A 24,533-nucleotide genomic window follows, 5' to 3' on the forward strand; every position below is an offset into this window, starting at 1 on the left:
AAACTGTGCTCCAAAGGCTACTGATCTTTCTTACCAGTGCTGTCATCATATACGACGGTGACAGTTTTCCACTTGAAGAACTGCACCAAGTCCAAAATGGCACGGCTGAGTGAAGAGAAATCCGGGTAGAGACTGACGTAGAAGGAATCTTTGTTGTCTGACACCTGGTGCTTCCAGCGGGTCTGTATGTGGGGAACCCCCAGCGCATTGCAGATGGACTGCACTGCGTTTGCTGAGGAGCTGTGCGAAGGCCCGAAGATGGCAGCCACCCCGAGGGACAGCTGATCACAGGCTGAGGAGGAGTAGATAAAAGTCTGTCAATAATGAGGAGAGATGCCAGTGTGCCAACACTCCCACATTATATATGGAAGCCATAAGGAACTGTTGTAAAGAAAAATGTGTGGGTTTATTTTTAATATAACAACCATATTTAGCAAATTTTACATTTTTTCCTAACTTTACATATTTTCAGTTTCTTAGAAGGAAATTAATTCACCCAGGCACCTGCAGCTCAGGGCTCAAATAATTTCGCAGACAATGTCAAGGGAAGGAGAGAGATCAGGAGACAAAGGAGGACTACTCTAGAATTCAAGAGGGAATTATTCATTTTTGAAGAATATTTCTTAAAAGGGGGTTGGGAGAAGAGTGTTCCTTCCCAAAACCACTGGCCATTCCCTACAATTTCAATTATTTTCATCAGAACCCACTTGGTCCCCCTTTCCATTAAAAACAAAACAAAACAAAACAAAAACAAACAAAAACAAAAACTAAGACAAAAAAACTAAACCCTATGGCCACATACAACTAAGATTTTGCTTATAATAGAGTCAAGCTTATGCATGTAACCATCTACACATAACCTGATAGAGCTATAAAAAAAAAAGAAAATAAGAAAAAGAAGAAAGAAAGAAAGAAAGAAAGAAAGAAAGAAAGAAAGAAAGAAAGAAAGAAAGAAAGAAAGAAAGAAAGAAAGAAAAAGGCCGATTTCATATGGGTTAATTTCATTGGGTAGAAAGAACATCAGTCATTTAGATAACTGTTTAATCATCTTTATCATCTTTATTTGACTTTTGGATTACTATAAGCATTTTATATTGATCTTATTTATTTTTTAAAGTTTATATTTCTTCCAGGAAAAATGTATTCTTATCAATGATATGCAGGATAATCAAGAGAGTCATAAATAATCTAGATGGTTTCAGATGAGAAAAGATGTATTGTGACAGGACTTGCAATTCTTTAAGATACACTGAAGTGAGTTTGGGCCTAGAAAATGAGTAGTTATTGGAAACATAAAATCATCTTTAAATATATGAATATATGGCCTGTGGAAAATGTTTAAGTTTGCTTCCTTTGGCTGGAAAAGAACAAATAGTTTAGAAGCTTCTCACAAATTTTGATGCAATTTAAATTAAATTTAAAAGAAAATAAGAAATGTCTAAAACTGGAGTCTTCTGCTATAAGGTGCCCATCCCTACAAATATTTGAACTGAACTACGAAGAATTGTTATTGGGATTTAGGTGTTCAGACTCAATATTTCCAAAATAGTTTATGAGTCTAATGTTTAAAATAGTCTTGTATTTTCTTTCAGACAATGTGTTGAATAAAATGCAATGAACTAGACAGATATTTAATAGAGATATTTAATAACTGAGTAAATTTTAGTTGAAAAAAACCTACTTGTTTAAAATCATGATTGAAATTCTGAAACAACAGAAAGGCTAGAGTCTAAAATTTTTCACTCACTTGGATCTTATTTCACATACATTGAGAATAAAAGATCTTCTTTCACTAAATTTTTGACAAGTCACACATCAAGAAAATGAAAAACATTACATTAGGTTATTTAGAATGTTACTAAGTGTATTTCAAATAAGAATTAGAGTGCTCAGTTATCAGAGGAGTTATGTAAAATCTGTATTATTCAAATAATAATTCAAGGATTAATGCTACAAAATATCCACTTATTGAACAAAACCATATTACCTATTAAAAGTGTAAGACCATACATATGTCAAAAAATATGTACAAATTTAAAATGTTAAGTTTTTATTTTTTGCATATGAAAACAAATTTTAAAACATTTTAGGAATGTCCAAAATAATTAAGTTATTTTATAATTAACTATTAATAGCCTTAGCAACACATATTTATTTATTGACTACCCTATGAAGTTAAAAAACTGGATTAGATAACCCTTACTGTATCCTTTTACATATTTGCCATACGAGAGCTTCACAAGGTAAGATCCAAACCATGACATTCACACTGTCAACATCACACAAATGAAGTTACTCATACACTTATTTGAGTTTTTCCTTCTTCTCAAAGTCAATTAATGAATTTGATTTCCAATGGATGACAAAATTTATAAATTCCTTTTAATATTTAGAAACAAAACACATTTAACATCTCATAATTTTGCTAGTGTATTCCCAGGACAGTAACCTGTTTGTTGTTAGAACATTTTAGTCTTTCCTTTTTATGTTGCACCTTTGAAATCCATTAAGAAACATATTAATATTTTATTTATACTGCACTCATATTTCATATTATTTGGTCTAAATGATTTCAGGGGAGACAGAGCTTCTTCTTCTTAATATGTTACAAACAAAATGCACTGTCTTCCAGTTAATGACTTATTTTGCAATTATCATCATAATTGTACTATTTCTCAATAAACTTTACCCTTTTTTTTTTCTCTGACATGGTTCTGAAATATGGAAACTTATTTGTATTCATAAAGATATGAATTCAAAGGGCAGACAGAATATAGGATTTTATAAACACTACATAGCTGGGGGAAAAGGATTCTTTGATCTCAAGAAATATTGTATCTTATCAGCTTTCATTAATATTAATGAGTTTAGGAAGAAATCTTCAGGAAGGTAGAATTATAAATAATTATGTACACTCCCTCAGTGTAAGGTAGCTAATAAAACTATATTAGCATGACAGAAAAGCAAACTATTAAAAAATAGAGATTTAGAACAAATGCTTGTAAGTCCATTATTTGGAAGAAAATGTATATTATGAAATTTAAGTCTTGTTACATGAATGCTATCTATGATCCCCCCAAAACACAACAACAACAAAAAAACCCCACCCTACTTAAACAGAGTATGAATATTGAACCATTTCTCCAAACACATTTACTGTCCTTTGGCTAAAAGAATGCCTTGGTAATAGTTTTTCTATTAGTTTTCTTCATATATAAATGTTAAATTAACTGATAGTTTAAAGCACAGTGTTACAACATTAATGATAAAATAAAATTAATAAATCATTCTAATTGTCTCTTAAAAAAATCCAATTTTTATCACTGGTCATTTATTTTCAGTTACAAGAAAGAACATCAGTGGCTAAATAATGGGCACTGATTACATATAAATTAAAGATTGTTTGCAAAATTTTCTAATAAAGCTTAGAGATCATGTGGAACTATAGGATTTTCAAGGTATATAGTAAATTAAGACCACAATAATAATACAATGGAATTGACTAATAATCAATCAATCAATTGCTTGAAAAAGCAATTTTACTCTTACAGATTTGATTGCATTTCTTGTTATAAACACAGTTGTTTGCCAAGGGTAGTCACATCACTTTAATTTCCTTGATAACTTTTGGTGCATTTTGAAAAGAAATCTTTTGTGAAAATGTTCCTAACAATCCTATATAATAAAAGGCTAATATGCAAATTGTCCCCTCTACAGAGAGTTGGACTGGGAGTTTGACCAGGGACAGAGCCAGCCATCCAACTGCCCGAGGCACCTCCCCTGGCTGGCACTAACCCAAATCGCCCCCCCACTTAGAGTGGGCAAGCAAGACCCCCCACACCCCGCCCCATGCCCCATGCAAGAATTCGTGCTCTGGGCCTCTAGTTTAATTATATTTGAAATTAAGAAATCTCTTTAAAATACCTGGAAATTTGAAATCCAGGACACATAATGTTAAATATCTATCAATTACCTTTCTTGGATGCTTCAAAACTATCATAGAGGTTTATCTTCTGGGTGTCATAGGTCAGGGTGGTATTGGGCAACAAGGTTCTGTTCCTGTTGATGGTGTTCACGGCAAATCTGAATGCAAGTTCCTCAGCTCCCATAGGGCCGGATTCCACATATTCAAAAATACCACCTGGTAAAATAGGAAGAATAATCACGCAATTCTTACAAAATAGAGAAAATGTCAAAACGTTTCTACATCTCTAAGTGTGTATATATGTCTTTACATGTGTGCACGTGTGATTTGTTTAAGTACATGGAGTTTGTGCTTACTTTTTTCTGTGAACTGAATATTTGGGAGATGCTCTTTCAGAGAAATCCATACTGGCAAAATTATCTTGGTATTACTAACTAAATTTAACATAATTTCATCTTTAGTGACTGTTCTTTTAGTATATAGATAGATAGATAGATAGATAGATAGATAGATAGATAGATCTTGACTTAAGAACTGAATAGTATCCTTCAACATTTTACACAGTTCCAGAACAATCATCTATCTATAATAATGAAAGCATAATGTGCTAATTAGACTGGACAGACTTCTGGACAACCTTCTGGATGAACCCTAGGCTGTGAGGGAAGCCCAGGTGTCAGGTGCCTGCTGGTGGCCAGAAGGAAAGAAAGCCTACTCTTGCACGAATTTCATGCACCAGGCCTCTAGTATTGACATATAACCATAAAGTTAAGCATTGGGTAAAATTATATTATTGATAATTTGTCTACATTAATTCAGAAATCAGAATTCTTTGAAACAAGTTTATGCCACTTATTGTATTAGAAGCCCCAAATACTTATTAATGCAAATTTAATACAAAATTATTTGTATTAAAAGTATTTTTAAATATATTTTATTGATTTTACACAGAGAGGAATTGAGAGGAATAGAGAGTTAGAAACATCGATGAGAGAGAAACATCGACCAGCTGCCTCTTGCACACCCCCCTACTGGGGATGTGCCGGCAACCAAGGTATGTGACCTTGACCGAATCAAACCTAGGACCTTTCAGTCCACAGGCCTATGCTCTATCCACTGAGCCAAACCGGTTTTGGCTTAAAAGTATTTTTTGCAAGCATCTTGCAAAAAAAGAGAATGAGAATAAAGTAGCATCTCTCTATTTGTGTTACTCTGTGTTTTTTCTTCAGAAGGTACATGACATTTGTGAAAGATAACTCTCACAAAAAGTGAAGTCTTTTAATAGGTGAATAGCTTTGTAGCTTATCATTTTCACCAAAAGTGTGGAGTAGAATTTAAAAACATGACCCTTCTGTTTGTCAACTTCTATCAGCTATGTCTCATTCTTGACCCGGCCTTTTTTCCTCTTGACATCAACTCTCTCTCTTCAGTTATGGGTGACTTAACTGAGAGTGCTACCTCCAACAGAATCTCTTCCTTATTGTTACTTTGATGAATGGAATAAAAGAGGAGCACCTGATACCTCATACCCTCTAACCTCTGTATTTGGGAAACTAGTACTTAATGAAAAGAGAGCATTTATCTTTCGCTCTTTCAAATTTCACACCATGTACTCTCAGCATGATCATTCATAAATTAAACTCCCTGAATAAGCTATTTCCACAGCTTGTAATTTATATATATTCAAAAGTCTTTGATATATGAAAGGCATATGATGATACTATGAAGATTACATCTGATAAATTAGTATGAAATTATGTATAATAAGAATTCCTCTAAATATAAGGAATTGGGACTCAAAAAGATACCAGAGTGATCAAATTTATATTTGGGAAGTAGAAAAATTATTTCTGTTTGCAGTAATTCTCTTTTTTAGTCAACTAAATTGATGGTGTAGTTACAGAATAATCAACTTATTGTAAAATAGTACTCTGAATATATTTAAAATCTTTGGTAACCCATACTAAGTACAAGGTTAAAAACTATTTACATGCCTAATGGGTGTCAAGAACTAAATTGGACCTCTTATATATGTGGAGGAAGACAGTGCTATGAGCATGAACTGCTGAGCCATTATAGATGGGTTTACATTCTGGCTCTGCCACTTGCCATCAAGTACATTTAGGTAGTTGCTTAAATCCTCAGTCTGAGTTTCTTCTCTAAAAAACAAAAAAAGGATTATGATGGAGATTAATGTATAGAATTATTATAAAGATTAAATATTATCTCATAATGAACAAGTTAGAACTGTGGCTGCCAGAGAGTAAGCACTCAACAGGTCTTTAAGATTTCATTTAATCTTCAAAATAATCCCAAGTAATATTACTGCCAGCAGGGAAGGTCAGTTAGGGGTGACTAGGTTGGCAAGGGAGGGCAATTAAGGGTTACCAAGCCAAAAAGGGAGGGCAGTTAGGGGTGAGCAGACCAACAGGGGAGAGCAGTTAGGGGCAATCAGGCTGGCAGGGGAGCAGTTAGGCGTCAATCAGGTGGACAGGGGAGTGGTTGGGGGTGATCAGGCTAGCAGGAAGAAGTGGTTAGGGGCAATCACGCAGGCAGGCAGGCGAATGGTTGGGAGCCAGCAGTCCTGGATTGTGAGAGGGATGTCCAACTTCCCATTCAGGCTTGACCCCTCCCACTGGGACTGGGCCTAAATAGGCAGTTGGACATCCCTCCAGAGGTCCCAGATTAAAGAAGGTACAGCCTGGGACACACACACCCTTTATGCACAAATTTCATGCACCAGGCCTCTAGTTAAGTTTATAATGTGTGTTGAATTTAAATGCATAGTAACAATAATGCACTAGACAAGAAATGCATAAATTGAATTAAAGGATGTTAATGTTCTAGCAGTATTTGGAGAAAGGTAAAATTGATAATTATTTTGGGTTGTAATAACTCAAGAATGCATATTAATATCTAGGATAAATAGTAAGCAAATAATGAAATAGCATATGATCAAAATTCAATAGAGAAAAAGTTGATATAATAAAATGTTTCATTCAAAAGATAAGAAAACATAAGTAAAACAACATAAACAGAATTCATATTAAAATATTAATATGGTTGTTATAAATGGTACATATAAAACAATACATTAGTAATTACATCAAAAGTAAATTTAATAAATTTGTATTTTAAAGTTTAAGATTATTAAACAGGCTAAAAATGCACAAAACTGTAATCCACTTACAAGCGAAATAGTGAAAAACGTAGGAACAAGCAGCAAAAATTTGTCCTAAGACCACGTTAACCAAACAAAAGCTGGTGAAGATATTCTAATATTAGAGAAAGTATACTTTAAAGCAATAAAAAAGTAGAGATAAAGTCTGTAATTCATAAGGAGATATGGGATAATATACAAGATGATATAACTTAGAATCTACATAATCTACTAAAAAAATAAAAAAATAAAACGACAATATATTGACAAAACTAGAAGAAGAAATAGATCAAATGGGAAATGAATATACCACTCTGAGTAGCTGGTAGATCAAGCAGGTAAAAAGAGCAGCTAAGATTTAGAAGATCTAGCTTTCTCGCGGTGGCTCAGTGGTTGAACCAGGAGGTCACAGTTTGATTCCTAGTCATATATCTGGGCTGTGGACTTGATCTCGGTCTCTCTCTCCCTTTCCATTCCTCTCTGAGATCAATTTAAAAAGTATTTTTTAAAAAGAAATAAACAGGAGACCTCAATCCAGGCCCCATCTTTTCACCACTATGCTGTACTGTTTCTTGCTGGGTAACATTGCCTCTCTTAATTCTAAAATTCTGGTTGTTTTCACATGGGTTTCCTTTCTCTGAATGGTAAATACTTCTAATTCCTTAAAACAGATTTTTAGAGTTTTATGTCCATAAAAGTATGTCTTTAACATTATAAAACTGATTTTTTTTTTTTTTAGGTTGGGGGATGCCAGCCTAGTTACCGGCGTGTTGCAAGTGGAAAAATGTGCACATGATCCATGGAAAAATGAATAAGCAGGTCACATCTTCCCAAAAGGGAATTGTGTGGAAAGCACATAGAATAAGGTATAAGTTTTCCCAGGAGCACCCATCTCCACTGCACATGAGAGATACTACCATTCTTCACACTTGCTTTTGATTCTCTTGGGGCAGAAAGCAACAGCTATTTCTAACTTAATGAAAGTATTTTTAGCTATATTTCTACAAACAATACTGTTCTTCATTATACTGTTACAAAGTCAAATTCAACCAAGCATGCACATTAGCACCTGTGTCAATATTTCAAGTAAACTAAAAAACTGTACAAACATGAGACAAAAAAAAATTTTGTCTGTGGAATGTCCTGAAATTGTTTGCAGTTTTAGCATTGTTTATAGTCATTCAACTATAGGAGTCATGAAAGTTATTCTTGTATACTTCCTTCTCCATCTACCATAGGTAATCCAGTTCAAATTTGTGCTAAGCATTTGGAAAAAGAAAGCTGCTGATTGGAGGCCAGAATAAAGAATATGAGACAGAAGGCAGTATATAAAATGAAATCGAGTTGCAGGAAATAATGTCCTAGTCCCACTGCACAAAAATTGGTTGTATTCAGGCATGTAAATATGCTTCCTTATTTTAAAAATAAATATGTTTTTAACATTATAAACCTCCTACTGTTTACAACATATTTTTTGCTACTGAACAGAAAATAGGTGTTGGTTTTTTTCCCCTACAAATGGACGATTAAATTATAGGGAAGACCTTGGAGTTACACATTCAAATAATACAAATATAAAGTATACACACTACATACTGTGAAGAAAATTGAGAAATGGCTACTTAAATGTTAGAAATTTAAGACCCAGAAGAAATGCATACTGATTGTGAAGGCAGATGCTGGAATATTATAAGGATATAAATAGAACAGGTCAAACTGAGATACTAGAGAAGGCAGCCACATAAATAACCACCATATAAACAGTATAAATAACAATAACTACTTGAAGGACAAGAAGACACACTTTAACTATATTGATTTATTTTTTAAATATAGGTCAGTTAAATTTTAAAAAGGCAAAAAGCGATGGAAATACCAAGCCCCTTCACTATCCAGACCTCTGTTTTCTCTTAAAGGAATGAGCTGGGTGAAATGGTCTTGAAGATCAGAAATTCAGAAAACTCATGAGTCTAAGATTGCTTAGTTAATTGGGGTGTATCACTGATTCTGTCAGAACCTAAAGTCTGATTAAATGTCAATTTGTTGCAAATATGATATACTCCTTACTATTCTAACTTTCATTTGCAAAAAAAAAGAAAATATTGATTTGAAAAGCTACATATCAAAATATTACTGAGTTCAACCAATAAAAAACAAACAAAAACAAAAAAACTAGATGCAAATAGTTGAGATCCAAAGAGCATTTAGGTGTTATGTGGCTAAACTACAGGTATTTTTATTGTCTAAAGATTTACATATGTTTTCTTTTCCCCTGTTGTTCACACACACACACACACACACACACACACACACACACAGCCATTCCTACCCCGGGCAAGCCCGCACCGCCCCAGTGCCTGTGTCCATTGGTTATGCTAATATGTATGCATACAAGTCCTTTGGTCACTTAAACTAGAACTATTAAATAAACCTCCTTGAGTTTAAATTCAGAAATAGTAATAAGATAGATGCCTAGCAAATTCATATTTAAAAAAATCAGAAATCAATTTAATAGTAATTGTGCAATCAATAAAGTGACCTAAATATGTAATTTGATATTACATATAAAATAACATATTATTCATATGGAATAGAACTTCAAGGAAGTCATTGCATTCCCCTTTTCATATTTATTTTGCAGTGTTTTTTTTAATCTTCCTATGCCATTAATTGGAGTATTAACTATTACATATGTTTATTATTTTGTTTTAAATGAGGGGATAAAGGAAGATAAAGAAAAGAACTGTTTACTTCTAACTTTGGAACAAGAATTCTTAAAATCCTTAAAAATATCTATTCTCTTTTTTAACATATTTTGATAATGCTATAAAGGTTAACATTCATGTTACCATTAATAATACCATTACATATTCTTTGTGAAAACCACCTCTCCACAAACACCCACAGATAGATTTCAAGCCTCCATTGCAACATGGTTTTCATTCCAGTCTTTCTCAGGGCATGAAGTGGCAGAACCTATTACCATACGTGATCCCTCTGAAAACTCTTTGAGGACAGGAGAGATAACTTTCTCATCTTTGGCCTGTTGGACTTAACGTGGTGCCAGCACACACATTAGAAGAATAAACTACTCATATGCAGAGGGGATATGAGAAGGCATTTCAAGTAATAATATGAAATGAATGGAAGAAAATCAAAATCATATTTTACATCAATGAACTATAAAATATGTAGTAAAAATTGATCAAATGGCCATGCTTTATGTTCTATTTCCCAGGCAACTAAGAGAATCATGCAGATCTGATGTGTCCCTTCCTCAGTGTTTCCCTTCACAGTAATCCAGAAAGCCTCAAGTATCTGCAACAGCCCTTTGCAAGTTACAAAGTGTTGTGAGTTATGTTTGTAATGAGAACAGTTTATGGAATAAAAGACTGCATCTCTAAGGCTAATTGGGATTTATGTAAACGTTCTTATTCCTCAGAATTAGTTTGAGCACTCAATAATGGATACCATTTCCTGAGAATTAAAAGCTGAAAGAATACAAGGCAGGTGTAGAAGAAAATATTACAGTAAGTTGTTGTCAAGGAAAATGTAAAATTGTAAGTATAGTATTAAAGTTAGTAACTTGCATTCTCCAATCATCTAACTCAAAAAAGCATTGTAAACATTTAATTGCATATAATGTAAGCCAGTAGAGATCTAATATATAGATAATGTACATAAAAGTGACTATGCATGCAAAAATGATATTTATCCACAAAGATTCATACAAAAGCAACATCTGAAGAAAACTTAACCAACCAGCCAGTTAATCTGGAGACAAAATAGAGAAGAAAATGTAGTGGCCTGACACTGTCAAATAAAGCAAAAGGTCACTGACCAAAATATTTATATATTTATACTGACTCTGTGTAGGCACAGCCTAAAAGGGTACATTTTTCTTATGGTAAAATGAAATGACCCAGCTGCAGTTTATGGACTTTTGTGTGTTCAGGATGGAGAGTGAGTTGAAACACACGCACACGCAGACACACACACCCCAGACAGACTTTCATTTACCTGGTAAAATGAATACTACCCTTGAAAATTTAAACTGGTACTACTCCTAAATATCTGAGAAATGTATTGGTAATCTATAATTAAGCAAATTAAAATTTTTAAATGCTTCTAAAATTCATTAATTATTGACAATAACTAGCCTGTAAACTTTTTGTGCATTTGCTCAGTATTGAATCTCGAGCTCTTATCTGTCACACAGTTGGTGCTCAATAAATATTCCTTGCACTAATATAATATCTTTGTCCTGTGAATCAAGGAATAATCTTTGAACAAGTAATTCTATAGAATAAACAGTGTTAGTAGAAAGGACAAACTACCTGGATATTGAAGAATTAGACATTATACTTTAAATTATATATGTTCAAGAATGTTCAAAGAAGTATTATTTTTAATGATGAAATAAACTAGAAGCAATGTAAATGTACATCCTCTGGGGGTTTGTTCTCTACAGAATTGCAAACCAATGGAATAGTGTACAACCTTTAAGATTCTTGGGTAGATATACATTTCTTTGACATGAAAAATATTCAGGATATATTCCTAATGTAATAGCAGGTCAAAAGTAGTAGTCAGCATGTTTTTAAAATGCAATATTGTGTATTGGTTAAAAATAAGGAATCTGAAGTCAACCTATTTGGGTTTATAGCCCAGTTTTGCCTTCATACTAAGTGGCCTTGTATAAATTATATAATTTATTTAAATGTCATTGTCCTAATGGGAAAAAAAATAGCTATGTTATTAGAATTAGCAAATACCAACTTCATAGATTTGTTTTGAAGATTAAATGAGAGAATAGAGTAAAATCCTTAGAACAGCAGTGCTATCTCAATAAAGTATAGTTATTCCAATTAACATGCACATAGACAAATATTTCTGAAAGGATATATACCTAAATATTAATGGAAGATATCTATAAATGAAAATATTATATGAAATTACTATTTCCTGTACTTCTTAAAATAAAAATAATGTTTATATATCTGAGGTACCTTTATAGAAAGAAAACAATTTTTGATTATGGAGCAATTTGATACAGAACATTATACAAGTTTAGATTCTTAGCATTGGACAGAACCCAAGCAAAAAGGAGAATGTTTCCAATCATGAGGAAATATCCAAATATAGATTCAGCAAATTTAGCCTATCACCATAGAAATGAACCTCTTTATCTTTACAAAACAATGACCTTGAAAGTTGAACCAAAGATGATCTGGTTTTAGAAAGCTGATTCAGATCAGGCAGAGCAATGATGCTTTTATATGTCCTCCCTCCCTCCCCAGAACAGCACTTTCCAATATTTTTTGAATATGTGAGCAATTTGAAATTTCCCCCAAAACTTCAGAAGTGCTAAGCAACTCAAAATTAAAACTGTTGTTAAACTTAGAAACCAATTGTGAGTCGAATAGGAAAAATAAATTAAAACCTTTTAAAATGGATGTAAAACAAACACATGAAAACAACCTTAAGATATTTAACATGTCTTCTGCTTTCCATCAAGCTGATAATGGCAAAGGTAGCTGATAATACTGAGATTGGCTTTCCAGATGCAATGAAGTGGGTTTGCAAGCAATCAGAATAGCCAGGGGGTCTTATGCAAATGGAGTTTAATAATTTGCCCCTGGTCTAAGATCTAATCATTCATTTGGGAGATGGATTATGACTGTTCTTAGCTTCTTAGCCCAAAATTTGCAAAAACGTAGGTAAATGATGCTGATGCATACTGAAAAATCTTTGCCAAGATGTCTTGAGGTTATCCTGACAATATTGGTTACACTAAGCTGGCACTTTCCTGCAGGCTCTAGAATGCTTAGACCGCTATACAAATTGATATAAAGGTTAATTCAATTGATTCCAAGAAAGACAAATAACTCCTCTTAGCTGGGCAGCACCCAGGTGAGAACAATAAAAAGCAAACTCTCTTTCTACCTCTGGCAAGTTAAGGAATGACAGGTTTCAGTAACATTTTCAAACACCCATATTTGCATAAAACCACAGATCAGAAGAATGACTTTTAGTACTTAACAATTCAAAAATCAACTCTCATTCATTGTTCCATTTATCATAACAGATGTTCTGATCAACATTCCCAGGTCACCACGTACAGGGTACATGTTTATATAATTACACGAGAAAGGGTGACACATTGTGCCTCATCCAATACTGTCAACATGAACCCATACAACGATTCACACAGGGGAACAGCAAGAGAGTAAATGTAGCACTATAAATATACATAACTCACAGCCTAAACTGCTTTCCAGCCCAGCCTCCCAAAATGGATTTCTCCCAGTAGACATATAAGAACCAATATATATCCCTAACTGCCTGGTCTGACCTCGCTGAAGGCAGCCTAGAGGCAGAGATAGAATTTCTACTATATTTGTAGGATGCTATGAATATGTATTGAGCTTTTGTCAGAGAACAAAAAATATCCCATAATCCTAATGTGACTAAAAGTGCAATTTGCTTTTCTTCTGTCTTTGTGACATAGAAAATATGGCACAAAGTACACTTCAGAGGAGAGCGCAAGTTATTCATGGGCAGTTCACAGACAAAGATACTGAGACAATGCTACAAATGTAAACCAAGATATTCTTCCTTAAAAGCAGCAACCGTATTTTCTGCTTGTTGGTTTGTTTTCAGGCTGTTATATACATTGCCTGTATATAAGTCCAACTGAGTTTTATCCGGTATGTGGTGTTTAAATACATTACACATTTAATTGTTTGTATAAATATATGATGCTTAATTATACCATAGCACACTTATGTGACTTTACAAGAATAATTAAATGGCATCATAGTTATGGTAAATGTTTCATTCAGGGTGATGGTTTTCAACCTGAGATCCCAGTCCTGATTTGGCCATTAACTAACTGTGAAATTTAATTAAGTCAGGTAAATGTTCTAGGGCCCCAGTTTCCCTAGTTGTGTACTAAGAAGCTTGAAGGACTCCAGTGATATCAAGACTCAGGCTGTGCTTTTTCATCTCCTCAACTCCAGTGCCCAGCACAGTGTTTAGCACATGGGAGATACTTAATGAGAATCTGTGGAAATGAACCAGTGAGTTTTTTAATGAATCAAAAAATTAATATATATCGTATGAATAAAGGCACCTAATAAGACCCTTGCCAATCTAAACTTGTCCATGACATAATGTAGTCAATTTGCATGACAAACAAGACACTAAAATTAAATTTTGGTTTTGAGGTAAATGTGGGTCACAACTCAAATCCTCAGTCTTGTCTTAACCACATATCTGGTCTAGAGAAAGCAAAGTTAGTCCAATGGTTTAGCTGAGTCATCCAGTGAGAGCCCAGCAACACAGGCAAAATTGGAGACTTTATCTGTGATCAAATTTCTACTTGTGATAACTTCATTAACCACTGAGCTTTTACTGAACACCAGAATAGTCATAACTGTGGATTTCTGTCAGCCTACTGCCTTTCATGGTCACGCCACATCCACTAGAAAATAATTTTATTCAAGAACAGGAAGCAACTTTACTTTCTAGAATCAGGTTAGGGATTTGAAATAATCCAATCATTATATTGCCACCTTATGAAGTTATTACACTAAATAGTTACTCTCTACAAAATCATTTTTATGGCTTTTATACAAACTTGGAATACAAGGTTAAGAAGAAATAACAATGATTTCAGTTTATACTAAGAACATCATAGAAGGTATCTAATCACACTGTCCTTATGATAAACCTAAATATCTGCATAGAAAGTTGTTGTTTTTTTAATCAACCTCCATTTCTAGCAGTTTAAAGAACAATTATTTAAGCTTTTTTTCCCCCTTTCTACATGGTCCCCAATATGCATAGCTATTGGAAGGAAAAATGAGGAAAAGAAAGAATGTAAAGAAGCAGGGGCTGGGGACAGTACAAGGGAGGAAAAGAAAAGGGAAAGAAGTAGGAGAACTAATGACTTCAAAGTACTTGGTAAAGAACAAAGCATGCACAGCTTCACTATTGGGTAAAAAAAGTATTAATACTGCTTCACTTTTTCAGGTGAAAATCAGTCTCACTCATGAGAATTGCTCAAGAATGACCACACAGCAAGAAGGTGATACAATGAAGACTCAAACTCAGGCCTTTTGTATATAAACAAAATCTTTCTATGCATTCTGTCACAAAATATGCATTTTGTTAAGAGGTAGTGAAACATAGGCATTCATTAAAAAATGAAAATGATGACAATTTATCTCTCATGGAATCATACCCAGCCAAAATGGAGGGGCAGATAACAATGAAATTATTTCATTCATTAATCAAGTAAGATTCCAAAACTCATTAACAATTGTGAGCCCTCCCATTTCACTATAATGTTCTTGTATTTCTCCAAATGTATGGCCTGCTTTTAGGTTCAAGAGTCAAGTCACCAACTCCTTTCAGGACTTAGTACATTTAATTACAAATAAAAAAGGAAGCTTTCAATATTATTTTTAAAAATCAGCTGATTGTTCAACCATCTGACCTTTTGACCATCTGACTAGCAGTTATGAAGCACACTGCCCACCAGGGGGCAGACACTCAATGCAGGAATGGAAACCACAGTCATGGAAACATGGAACAGACTGATGAATCTCAGAGTGAAAGGAAAAGGGGGGAAGGGGAGGTGAGAAGAGATTAACCAAAGATCTTATAGACATACTAGAGGCCCAGTGCATAAAATGTGTGCACTCAGGGGGGGTTCCCCCAGCCTGGCCTATGCCCTCTTTATAGTCTGGAAGTCCTCAGGGGATGTCTGACTGATGGTTTAGGCTTGCTCCCCGCTGGAAGCAGGCCTAAGCCAATAGTCAGACATCCTTTGTGTTGCCATGGAAGTGGGAGAGGCTCCTGCCACCACCCTGCACTTGCCAGCCATGAGCCTAGCTTCTGGCTGAGCAGTGCTCTCCCTGTGTGAGTGCACTGATCACCAGGGGGCAGCTCCTCATTGAGCATTTGTCCCCTGGTGGTCAGTAGGCATCACAGCGACCAGTTGTTCTTCAGTAGAGCTGAAACTGGCTCTCTGACATCCACCAAGGGGTCCTGGATTGCGAGAGGGTGCAGGCCAGACCAAAGGATCCCACTGGTGCACAATTGGGGCTGATGAGGGATGTGGGAGGTGGGCCAGCATGGGAGGGACTGCAGGAGAGCTCCAGAGTGTGTTTGGCCTGTCTTTCTCAGACTAGATCAGCCGGACCTGAGTAGCAGGCTAAACTATTAGTTGGGGTGTCTGCCCCCTGGTGGTCAGTGCATGTCATAGCAAGCAGTTGAGAGGTCTTAGCATATCATTATCATATTATCTTTTGATTGGTTGAACAGCCAACCAGACAACCAGATATTTAGCATATTAAGTTTTAATTATATAACACTAGAGGCCTGGTGCATGGATTCGTGCACCAGTGGGGTCCCTCGGTCTGGCCTGCTGGGATTATCCCCCAAGGGGTTCTGGATTGCAAAAGGGTGCAGGACAGGCCAAGGGACCCCACTGGTGCACGAACCCATGCACCGGGGCTCTGGTATTATCTATAAAGAAACTAAACTATCGTATCTTGTTTAATAAATAGAAAAAATGTTCACCATCAGCTAAGTCATTATACATTTAAATAAATTATTAGATTTTAAACTATAATTATGTGGATAATTAATCATCTTCTTGTCTTCTGACAGTCCTTCAAATACCCTTGGGTCTGAAATTTCCCTTTGGCCATTGATTAAAATGAATAAAATGAGTGTTACAAAATTTGGAAAAAGTTTTTTTCCCCAAAGGCAATGTTTACTTTTGCTAAAGTCTAACAGCACTCAAAGCTGTGTCATTTATCATTTAAATATACATTGTGTTTCTGGTTCTTTATTTCTGTCATAGTTTTACGTATACTTAACTAGGCTCCCCAAAAGTATTATGGCTCCAGAAGGGAAAATGAAAATTTTTTAGAATTGATTTATTGGTAGCTATCAATATCATTCACTGATTATATTCATGTGTGTGAATCTGTTGTCATTTTATAATTATATATTACATGTTGCATTAAGTTTTTACTTTAAAATATTTTAATTTTTATTTTATGACTAGAGAGATTTTAAGCCAAGTTTTGAAATGGTCATAATTAACCTTTTAATGAGAAGAAGGAATTCAATCTGCTTTTTAATTTTCTTGGGATAATTTGTAACTAACCTTTTCTCCTCCCAAAAAAGATAAATCCCTGGAAGAATTTCAATTCTAATTTAACATATTCTATATGTTCCTACTATATATTTTCAGAACACTTATAGATAAACTTTTATAGTTTAGAACTATTGTACTTTATATGACATAGTATCCCTCACAACTAAAATATACTCTGAATAGAAACTACAGTTGTACAAACTTTAAAAAATGCATGCATACAATTCTTTTTTCTTATTCTTAGCAATTATAGAAGTAATTATGAACATGATTGTTGGTACGATGAGTGAAATTCCTGGTTGTTAAAGCCCCAGCTCATAGCCTCTGATTTAATGAAATATGTCATACAATGCAGAGTTCTCTAATATCATTTAACCTATAAATTGTGCTTCTGACCCTTTCATCACTCAAATGATAATACAAAGAATAGAATTCATTATAAATTCATGAAGCTCCTAAAACATGAAGAGATCCTGGTTATAATTCATTCATGAGTTATTTTTAGTTTATGAAGAAAGGTCTTGCCAAAAGAGAGTAAAAGCAAAGTTACGTTAAATCATAAAATTATATGCAGACTTTGTTAAGCATGGTCTAAATTTCCCCACAAGTAGTTCCAGCCCCAACATCACTCCACCCTGAAATTAAACAATACTTCTTTTTCATCACGTGAACTTCAGTAAGCCAACCAAAAATTCTGCTTGCCAAACTGTGCTTATGATATTCTTATTTCCCAAAAAGACCCTGTATTATCCAGAAGCTTATACCTCCTACCTTGACCTTCAGGGTCAAACAAAATATACATCTGGTTCTAAGGCAGCTATTACTAAGTCAGTAAAATCAACTTCTTACTCCGTCCACTTTAATTTGATGGGAATACAGTGGAATCTGAAATTCTGATCTATTCAATTGACTCTGATGATTCATGTTGATTATTTGCTCTCTTAGGTCTATTTGACATCTATTGTTTTCTGTTAAATGATAAGGTCATTGGTATTAGGAATTGATTTGATTTATGCTAACCAAAGGAAGTTAATATATTGAAATAATACTTTAGACATCTATTATGCAAATGAAGCAACAGTTGAATGTATTGAACAACAGCCAAGTTGATATACAAATAGGAGAGAATACATGAAAATATAGGAGGAAAGAAAGGGAGCCATTGTCAAAAAAACTTTTAAAAATAGGGAGGTTTCTTTTTTTTCATTTTTTAAAAATATATTTTTGTTGGTTTCAGAGACAAAGGGAGGAGAGAGAAATAAGAAACATCAATGATCAGAGAAAATCACTGATTCACTACCCCTGCACAGTCCCCACTAGGGATCGACCTTGCAAGTCGGGCATGTGCCCTGACCAGGAATGGAACGATGATGTTCCTGGTTCATAGTCATAGTCGATGCTCAACCACTGAGCCACACTAGCTGGACAAAATAGGGCGGTCTGGTATTAAATTTAATTTAAAAGTTACCACATGCTTTCTACCCATACAACCATTTCATATCTTTGTGTGGGTGGTAATTCAGGGGGTAATCAAGAAATAGAGACTTTGTTTCACATTTGGGGGGATTAAATGACTGCTGCAAGACCTAACTGGTGGAAGAAGGAAACAGCTACAGCCAGAGATGACTGGGTAAAATGCCCACCGCATCCCTGCCAAAGAGTCTTCAAAGTGTTGGGAAGGACCCACAGGTCCTGGTAGCATCTTTATTATACTTAAATATTATCTCTTTAACAGCTTCTTAACAACTCTTATGCTAACGACAGGGAAAAGCCTGGCTTTGACTTGGAACTGAGCAATGTCAGTGGAACAACAAACAAAGCACACGTGGGAATCGTCCAGGAAACCAAACTCACTGTAAAACCAGAGGCTAACTTTCAATGTTTCCTGACTGTTCTGCCAATACAGACATCATGGCATCAGAAGGACAAGAATTCCCCATTTTGTTACACTTTATTGTGCTTCCCAAAAATTACATTTTTTACAGATTCAAGGCAAGAAAGTCCACGAGCAAACATTTTTCAACTCACTGAAGGCTAGATGATGGTTAGCATTTTTAAATAATAAAGTATTTTTAATTAATGTACATATATTGTTTTTGTAGACATAATGCTAGATGACAGTATAGTGTAAACATAACTTTTATCTGAACTGGGAATCCAAATATTTTGTGGGGAATAATGGACATACACATAAACATTTACACATGTACTCATACAGATGTATGTGCACATAGTCCCTTCTCTTTCATTCAGAAAAGTCATGAAGTCATGCTAATTTTGTTTATTTGTAACCAAATGGACTCCGGCATCATCTGGATCAGGAGTCAGCTAAAATATTTAACCAGCTACCTATTTTTGTAAATAAAGTTTTATTGGAACACAATAATAACTGTAGGCTTATGTATTGTCTAAAACTGCTTTTGTACAACAAGGCAGAGTAGAATAGTTCCAACAGAGTTTATAGCTTTCAAATTCTAAAATCTTTACTTTCTGGCCCTTTACAGACAGTTTGCTTACACCCAACCTGAACCAGCACCCTCCCACCCTCCTACCTTCCATTCCTCCCTCTGTTCCTCCTCTCCTCCACCTTCCTTCTCTCTCCCCTCCTTCTTTTCTCTTTTCCTTCCTCCCTCTTGATTAAGAGACCTTTTTTGAGTGCCTGTTATTATTTTGTTCTTATATTTTTGTACATTTATCTTTACTTTTGAAAGTATTATAGATGTCCCCTTTATCCCCCTTTGACTCCCTCCTTCCCACCTCCATCCCATTGCCAGGCCTTCACTATACTATTGTCTGTGTCCATGGGTGATGCATTTATGCCTATAAATTCTTTGGTTAATCCTTCCCCCTGCCTATCTCCTTCCCTCTGAGATTCATCAGTCTGTTGCATGCTTCCATATTTCTGGATTTACTTTGTTCAACAGTTTATTTTGTACAGTAGAATCAATATAAAAGTGACTGACTTATTTCACTTAACATAATAATTCTCAGGTCCCTCCATGTTGCCTCAAAGGGTAATAGATCCAATTAAAAACTAGACTTGAATAGACTTCTCCAAAGAGTTCATACAAACGGCCAAGCGACATATGAAAAAAATGCTCCATGTCCCTAATCATCAGAGATGCAATGAGCCCAACCAGTGTGGTTCAGTGGTTGACCATGGACCTATGAACCAGAAAGTCCCACTTTGACTCCCTGTCAGGGCACATGCCTGGGTTGTGGGTTTGGTTGCCAATGTGGGGTGTGCAGGAGGCAGCCGATCAATGATTCTCTCTCATCATTAAGGTTTCTCTCTCTCCTCTCTTCTCTCTTCTCTCTTCTCTCTTCTCTCTTCTCTCTTCTCTCTTCTCGCTTCTCTCTTCTCGCTTCTCTCTTCTCTCTTCTCTGTCTCTCTCTCTCTCTCTCTCTCTCTCTCTCTCTCTCTCTCTCTCTCTCTCTTCCTCTCTGAAATCAATAAAAAGAAATTTTAAAAAATAAAATGACAATGAGGTACCACCTCATACCTGCCAGAATGGCTACCATTAACTATTCAACAAACAACAGGTGCTGGCCAATATGTGGAGAAAAGGGAACCCTAGTACACTGCTGGTGGGAATGAAACTGGTACAACTACTAAAGAAAACAATGTGGAGAATACTAAAAAATTTAAGAAAAGAAACTGCCATTTGACCCAGTGATCCCACTTCTAAGGATATCAAAAGAAGCCTGAAATATCACTCAGAAAGAATATATGCACCCCTATGTTCAGAGCAGCACAATTTACAATAGCTAAGATCTGGAAACAGCCCAAGTGCTCATCAGTACGAGTGGATAAAAAAGCTGTGGTATATTTACACCAGGGAATACTATGTAATTGTTCTTATAAATCATATTCTCACCCCTACCCCAACGCTTGGCAATCTGTGAATTTTTAATAGTGTCATAATTTGGCTTTTTGTAATGTCATGTAGTTGGGATCATATAGTATATAGTCTATTCACTTAATAATGTGCATTTAAGGTTTTTCATGTATTTTCATGGTTCGATTGTACGTTCTTTTTATTGTGGAATGTTATTCTAATGACCAAGTGTACCAAGGTTTATTTTATGAAGGACATCTTGGTTGCTTCCAGGTTTTGACAATTATAAATAAGATGCTATAAGCATATGGGTGTGGTTTTTTGTATGGATATAAGTTTCAACTCATTTGGATAAATATCAACGCATTCAATTGTGAGATCATAAGCTAAGCATATGTTTAGTTTTGTCAGAAACTTCCAAATTGTCTTCCAGAGTGGCTATACCATTTTGTATTCCCACTAGCAATGAATGAGAGTTCCTGTTGCTCCACATTCTTGTCAGCATTTTGTGCTGTCAGTGTTTTGAATTTTGGCCATGTTAATAGGTGTGTAGTGGTATCTCCTTGAGGTTTTAATTTGCATTTACCTGATAACACATTGCATCATTGCCACCTGTGTATTTTCTTTGGTTAGGAATCTGTTAAGGTCTTTGGCCATTTTTTAATCAGGTTGGTTTATCATTGGTAAGTTTTATGAGTTCTTTGGATAACAGTTCTTAATCAGATGTGCCTTTGTGCAAATACTTTCCTTCAGTCTGGGCTTATTTTCTCACTCCCCCGATCATCCATTTTCTTTTTCTTTCTTTCTTTCTTTCTTTCTTTCTTTCTTTCTTTCTTTCTTTCTTTCTTTCTTTCTTTCTTTCTTTCATGTTTTTGAAAAAACGATGTTCTCTAAATTAACTATTCCTAACATTTTAGAATTTTGGAAAGCCTGTGAGAATTGAACTTCAACTTTTTCAGTACTCTCTCTTTTACTCATTTCTATGTTCCTCAAGTTTAATCAACTTTACCCTAATGCATTGTTTTCAGACTTCAATATCTTGCCCAATTCCATTCTCACATGCTTATTTGTCTACAAAAAAAATCTCTATTACAACATAAACCACTTCTCAAATTTGTATTCCCTGTAATTTACCATCCAATCTATTTTTGCCAATTTAAAAAAAATATATATATTCTATTGATTTTTTTTACAGAGATGAAGGGAGAGGGATAGAGAGTTAGAAACATCGATGAGCAGAAACTGGTTTGGCTCAGCAGTAGAGCGTCGGTCTGCGGACTGAAAGGTCCCAGGTTCGATTCCGGTCAAGGGCATGTACATTGGTTGTGGGCACATCCCCTGTAGGGGGTGTACAAGAGGCAGCTGGTCGATGTTTCTCTCTCATCGACATTTCTAGCTCTCCATCTCTCTCTCTTCCTCTCTGTAAAAAATCAATAAAATATATTTAAAAAAAAAAAAACATTGATGAGAGAGAATTATTGATCAGTGCACCCCCTACCAGGAATGTGCCTGCAACCAAGGTACATGCTCTTGACCAGAATCGAACCTAGGACCTTTCAGTCCGCAGGGTGATGCTCTATCCACTAAGCCAAGCAGATTTCGGCTACATTTACCTATTTTTTAAAACTTCAAGTATTTCTTTAATCATAACCTACATGCACCTGCCCCTACTTTATTATCACCCACTCAGACTGTAATTCCTTCAACCTGGCTTTCTCTGCTATCCCAATGAGTTTTATCCAGTTTCTGATTCCACCTTAATCTCTTGGGTAATGGATTTTGTTGTATTCTTGTTGAAACTCTTTTCTCACTGGGCTTCTGAGATACTCTAAAAATTCCACTAGTACCTAAGTAAAATACATCACTAACTTTCCTCCAACATATGCTATACTTCCCAATGCCAGACCAATTTTTGTTGTTCTGCTTTCTTTGAAATAAGCAACTTTTTTTTGTGTGTGTGGCACTAGTTCTAACTATTACAAGGTATGATACAACAAATCTATCAAATGGACATCACCAATATATAAGAACCAGGAAGACAACTGTCTTTCTTTTCTCTGTTGTATCTCCAGTATCAGTTATATATTAAATACTATCTAAAAATTGAATAAATGTTTTTAATATCTGAAAGAAAATTCAGAGATAGTTACTCCAAACCCCTTCAACTTTCACATGTTGATTAAATAAATTACTGGGAAATCTGGAACATTAGACCTCATTCTAGTGTTTGTTTTCACATTTTAATGCTACCTCTATTGCATCACTAAATTGTCAAGGAATCTTTTACTTTTCGATGTGTCTTTAAAAATGTAATGAGGTATTAAATTAAAGATATAATTATGATTATTAGGAATTGTGAATTTAATATATTATCCAACACCTAATATTTTATATTTTTTCTCTTACATATTTTCCCCCTGATATTTGGTTCATGTAAGGTAAGTATATTCAAATACATATACATTTTTCATTGGGGGGGGGTTTCATTTAAGAGAAATACTTGCATACTGAAAAACTCTGTAACATTTTCTAATAGCTTGAGAAAAGGGTCCCTCAAATGCGATATTGCACCTATAGTAACATATGAAGCTGTCATCTATTTAAAAACTAAATCTTGCTCATTCAAAATTTAAAAATGACAAAGTCAACTTTAGTATTACTTGGAGTCACCTGTTCGCAGCATAATCTATAACAAAATTTTATGAGGTTGTGGTGGCTCAAATATGAACTCCCACTCATCCCACTGAAATTTGTTGATTGCTTTTCATATTTAAAGCACTATTCTAGGCTCTGAAGGATAAAAAGAAGTTTATAAAGTGAGGAGGGGATAATAACATCAAGGAACTGGGCTTTTGTTTTCATACCTAAAAATGGGGATAAGTATTCCTGCCCTAACTAGGTCACAATATGATTGGAAGAATTAGATGAGTAGAGAAAGCTCTCTGTAAAATAGACAAAGCCTAATTTTTATTACTAAAGTTATTGCTAATTACTATGGCAACTTATCAAAGACCCACCTATGTAAATAATTGAGGCCAGTGGCAGATAAAAGAAAGGGAAATCAACAAAGTACAGAGAATTAGGAAAATATTTATGAAGAATGTTTCCTCCATTTCCATCACTTCTGTCATCTCATGTCTAGACTGGAAATTGCATACCAGTAGTTCCCTTACCCCAGTATCCTCCTACTAACTCATGGCTCCACTGCCAGGCCAAGGAACTGTTAAGGTCTTCACAACTTCTTGTGCTAACCTTCAAAAACTCTTAGGATCCCAAAATAAATAGCATTAATTCCTTATTTGTAAGAATTTCACCCTTATCTCCAATTGCTCAGTTTCCCTGACTTTTCACTCCAACTAAACTCCTGTAGCAACAATTGCCTAAGTCATTAATTTAGTAATTTATTTTTATTTGTTCCAGCAAAGATTTAGT

General features: G+C 34.9%; 1 protein-coding gene across 7 annotated transcripts in view; it reads right to left on the reverse strand.

Annotated features, from left to right (window-relative positions):
• GRIK2 (glutamate ionotropic receptor kainate type subunit 2) overlaps nt 1-24,533 on the reverse strand; it is a 534,217-nt gene that overhangs the window by 321,866 nt on the left and 187,818 nt on the right. For all 7 annotated transcript variants that reach the window (XM_036414148.2, XM_036414147.2, XM_045572768.1 and 4 more), the window contains 2 exons: nt 3,974-4,141; nt 35-292 (listed from right to left, as the gene is read on the reverse strand). In XM_036414148.2, coding sequence (XP_036270041.1) covers nt 35-292; nt 3,974-4,141 — 426 coding nt within the window. The remainder of the gene's footprint in view (nt 1-34; nt 293-3,973; nt 4,142-24,533) is intronic.

This window comes from Pipistrellus kuhlii, unplaced genomic scaffold (assembly GCF_014108245.1).
Source record: "Pipistrellus kuhlii isolate mPipKuh1 unplaced genomic scaffold, mPipKuh1.p scaffold_m20_p_5, whole genome shotgun sequence".
NCBI classification, from domain to species: domain Eukaryota; kingdom Metazoa; phylum Chordata; class Mammalia; order Chiroptera; family Vespertilionidae; genus Pipistrellus; species Pipistrellus kuhlii.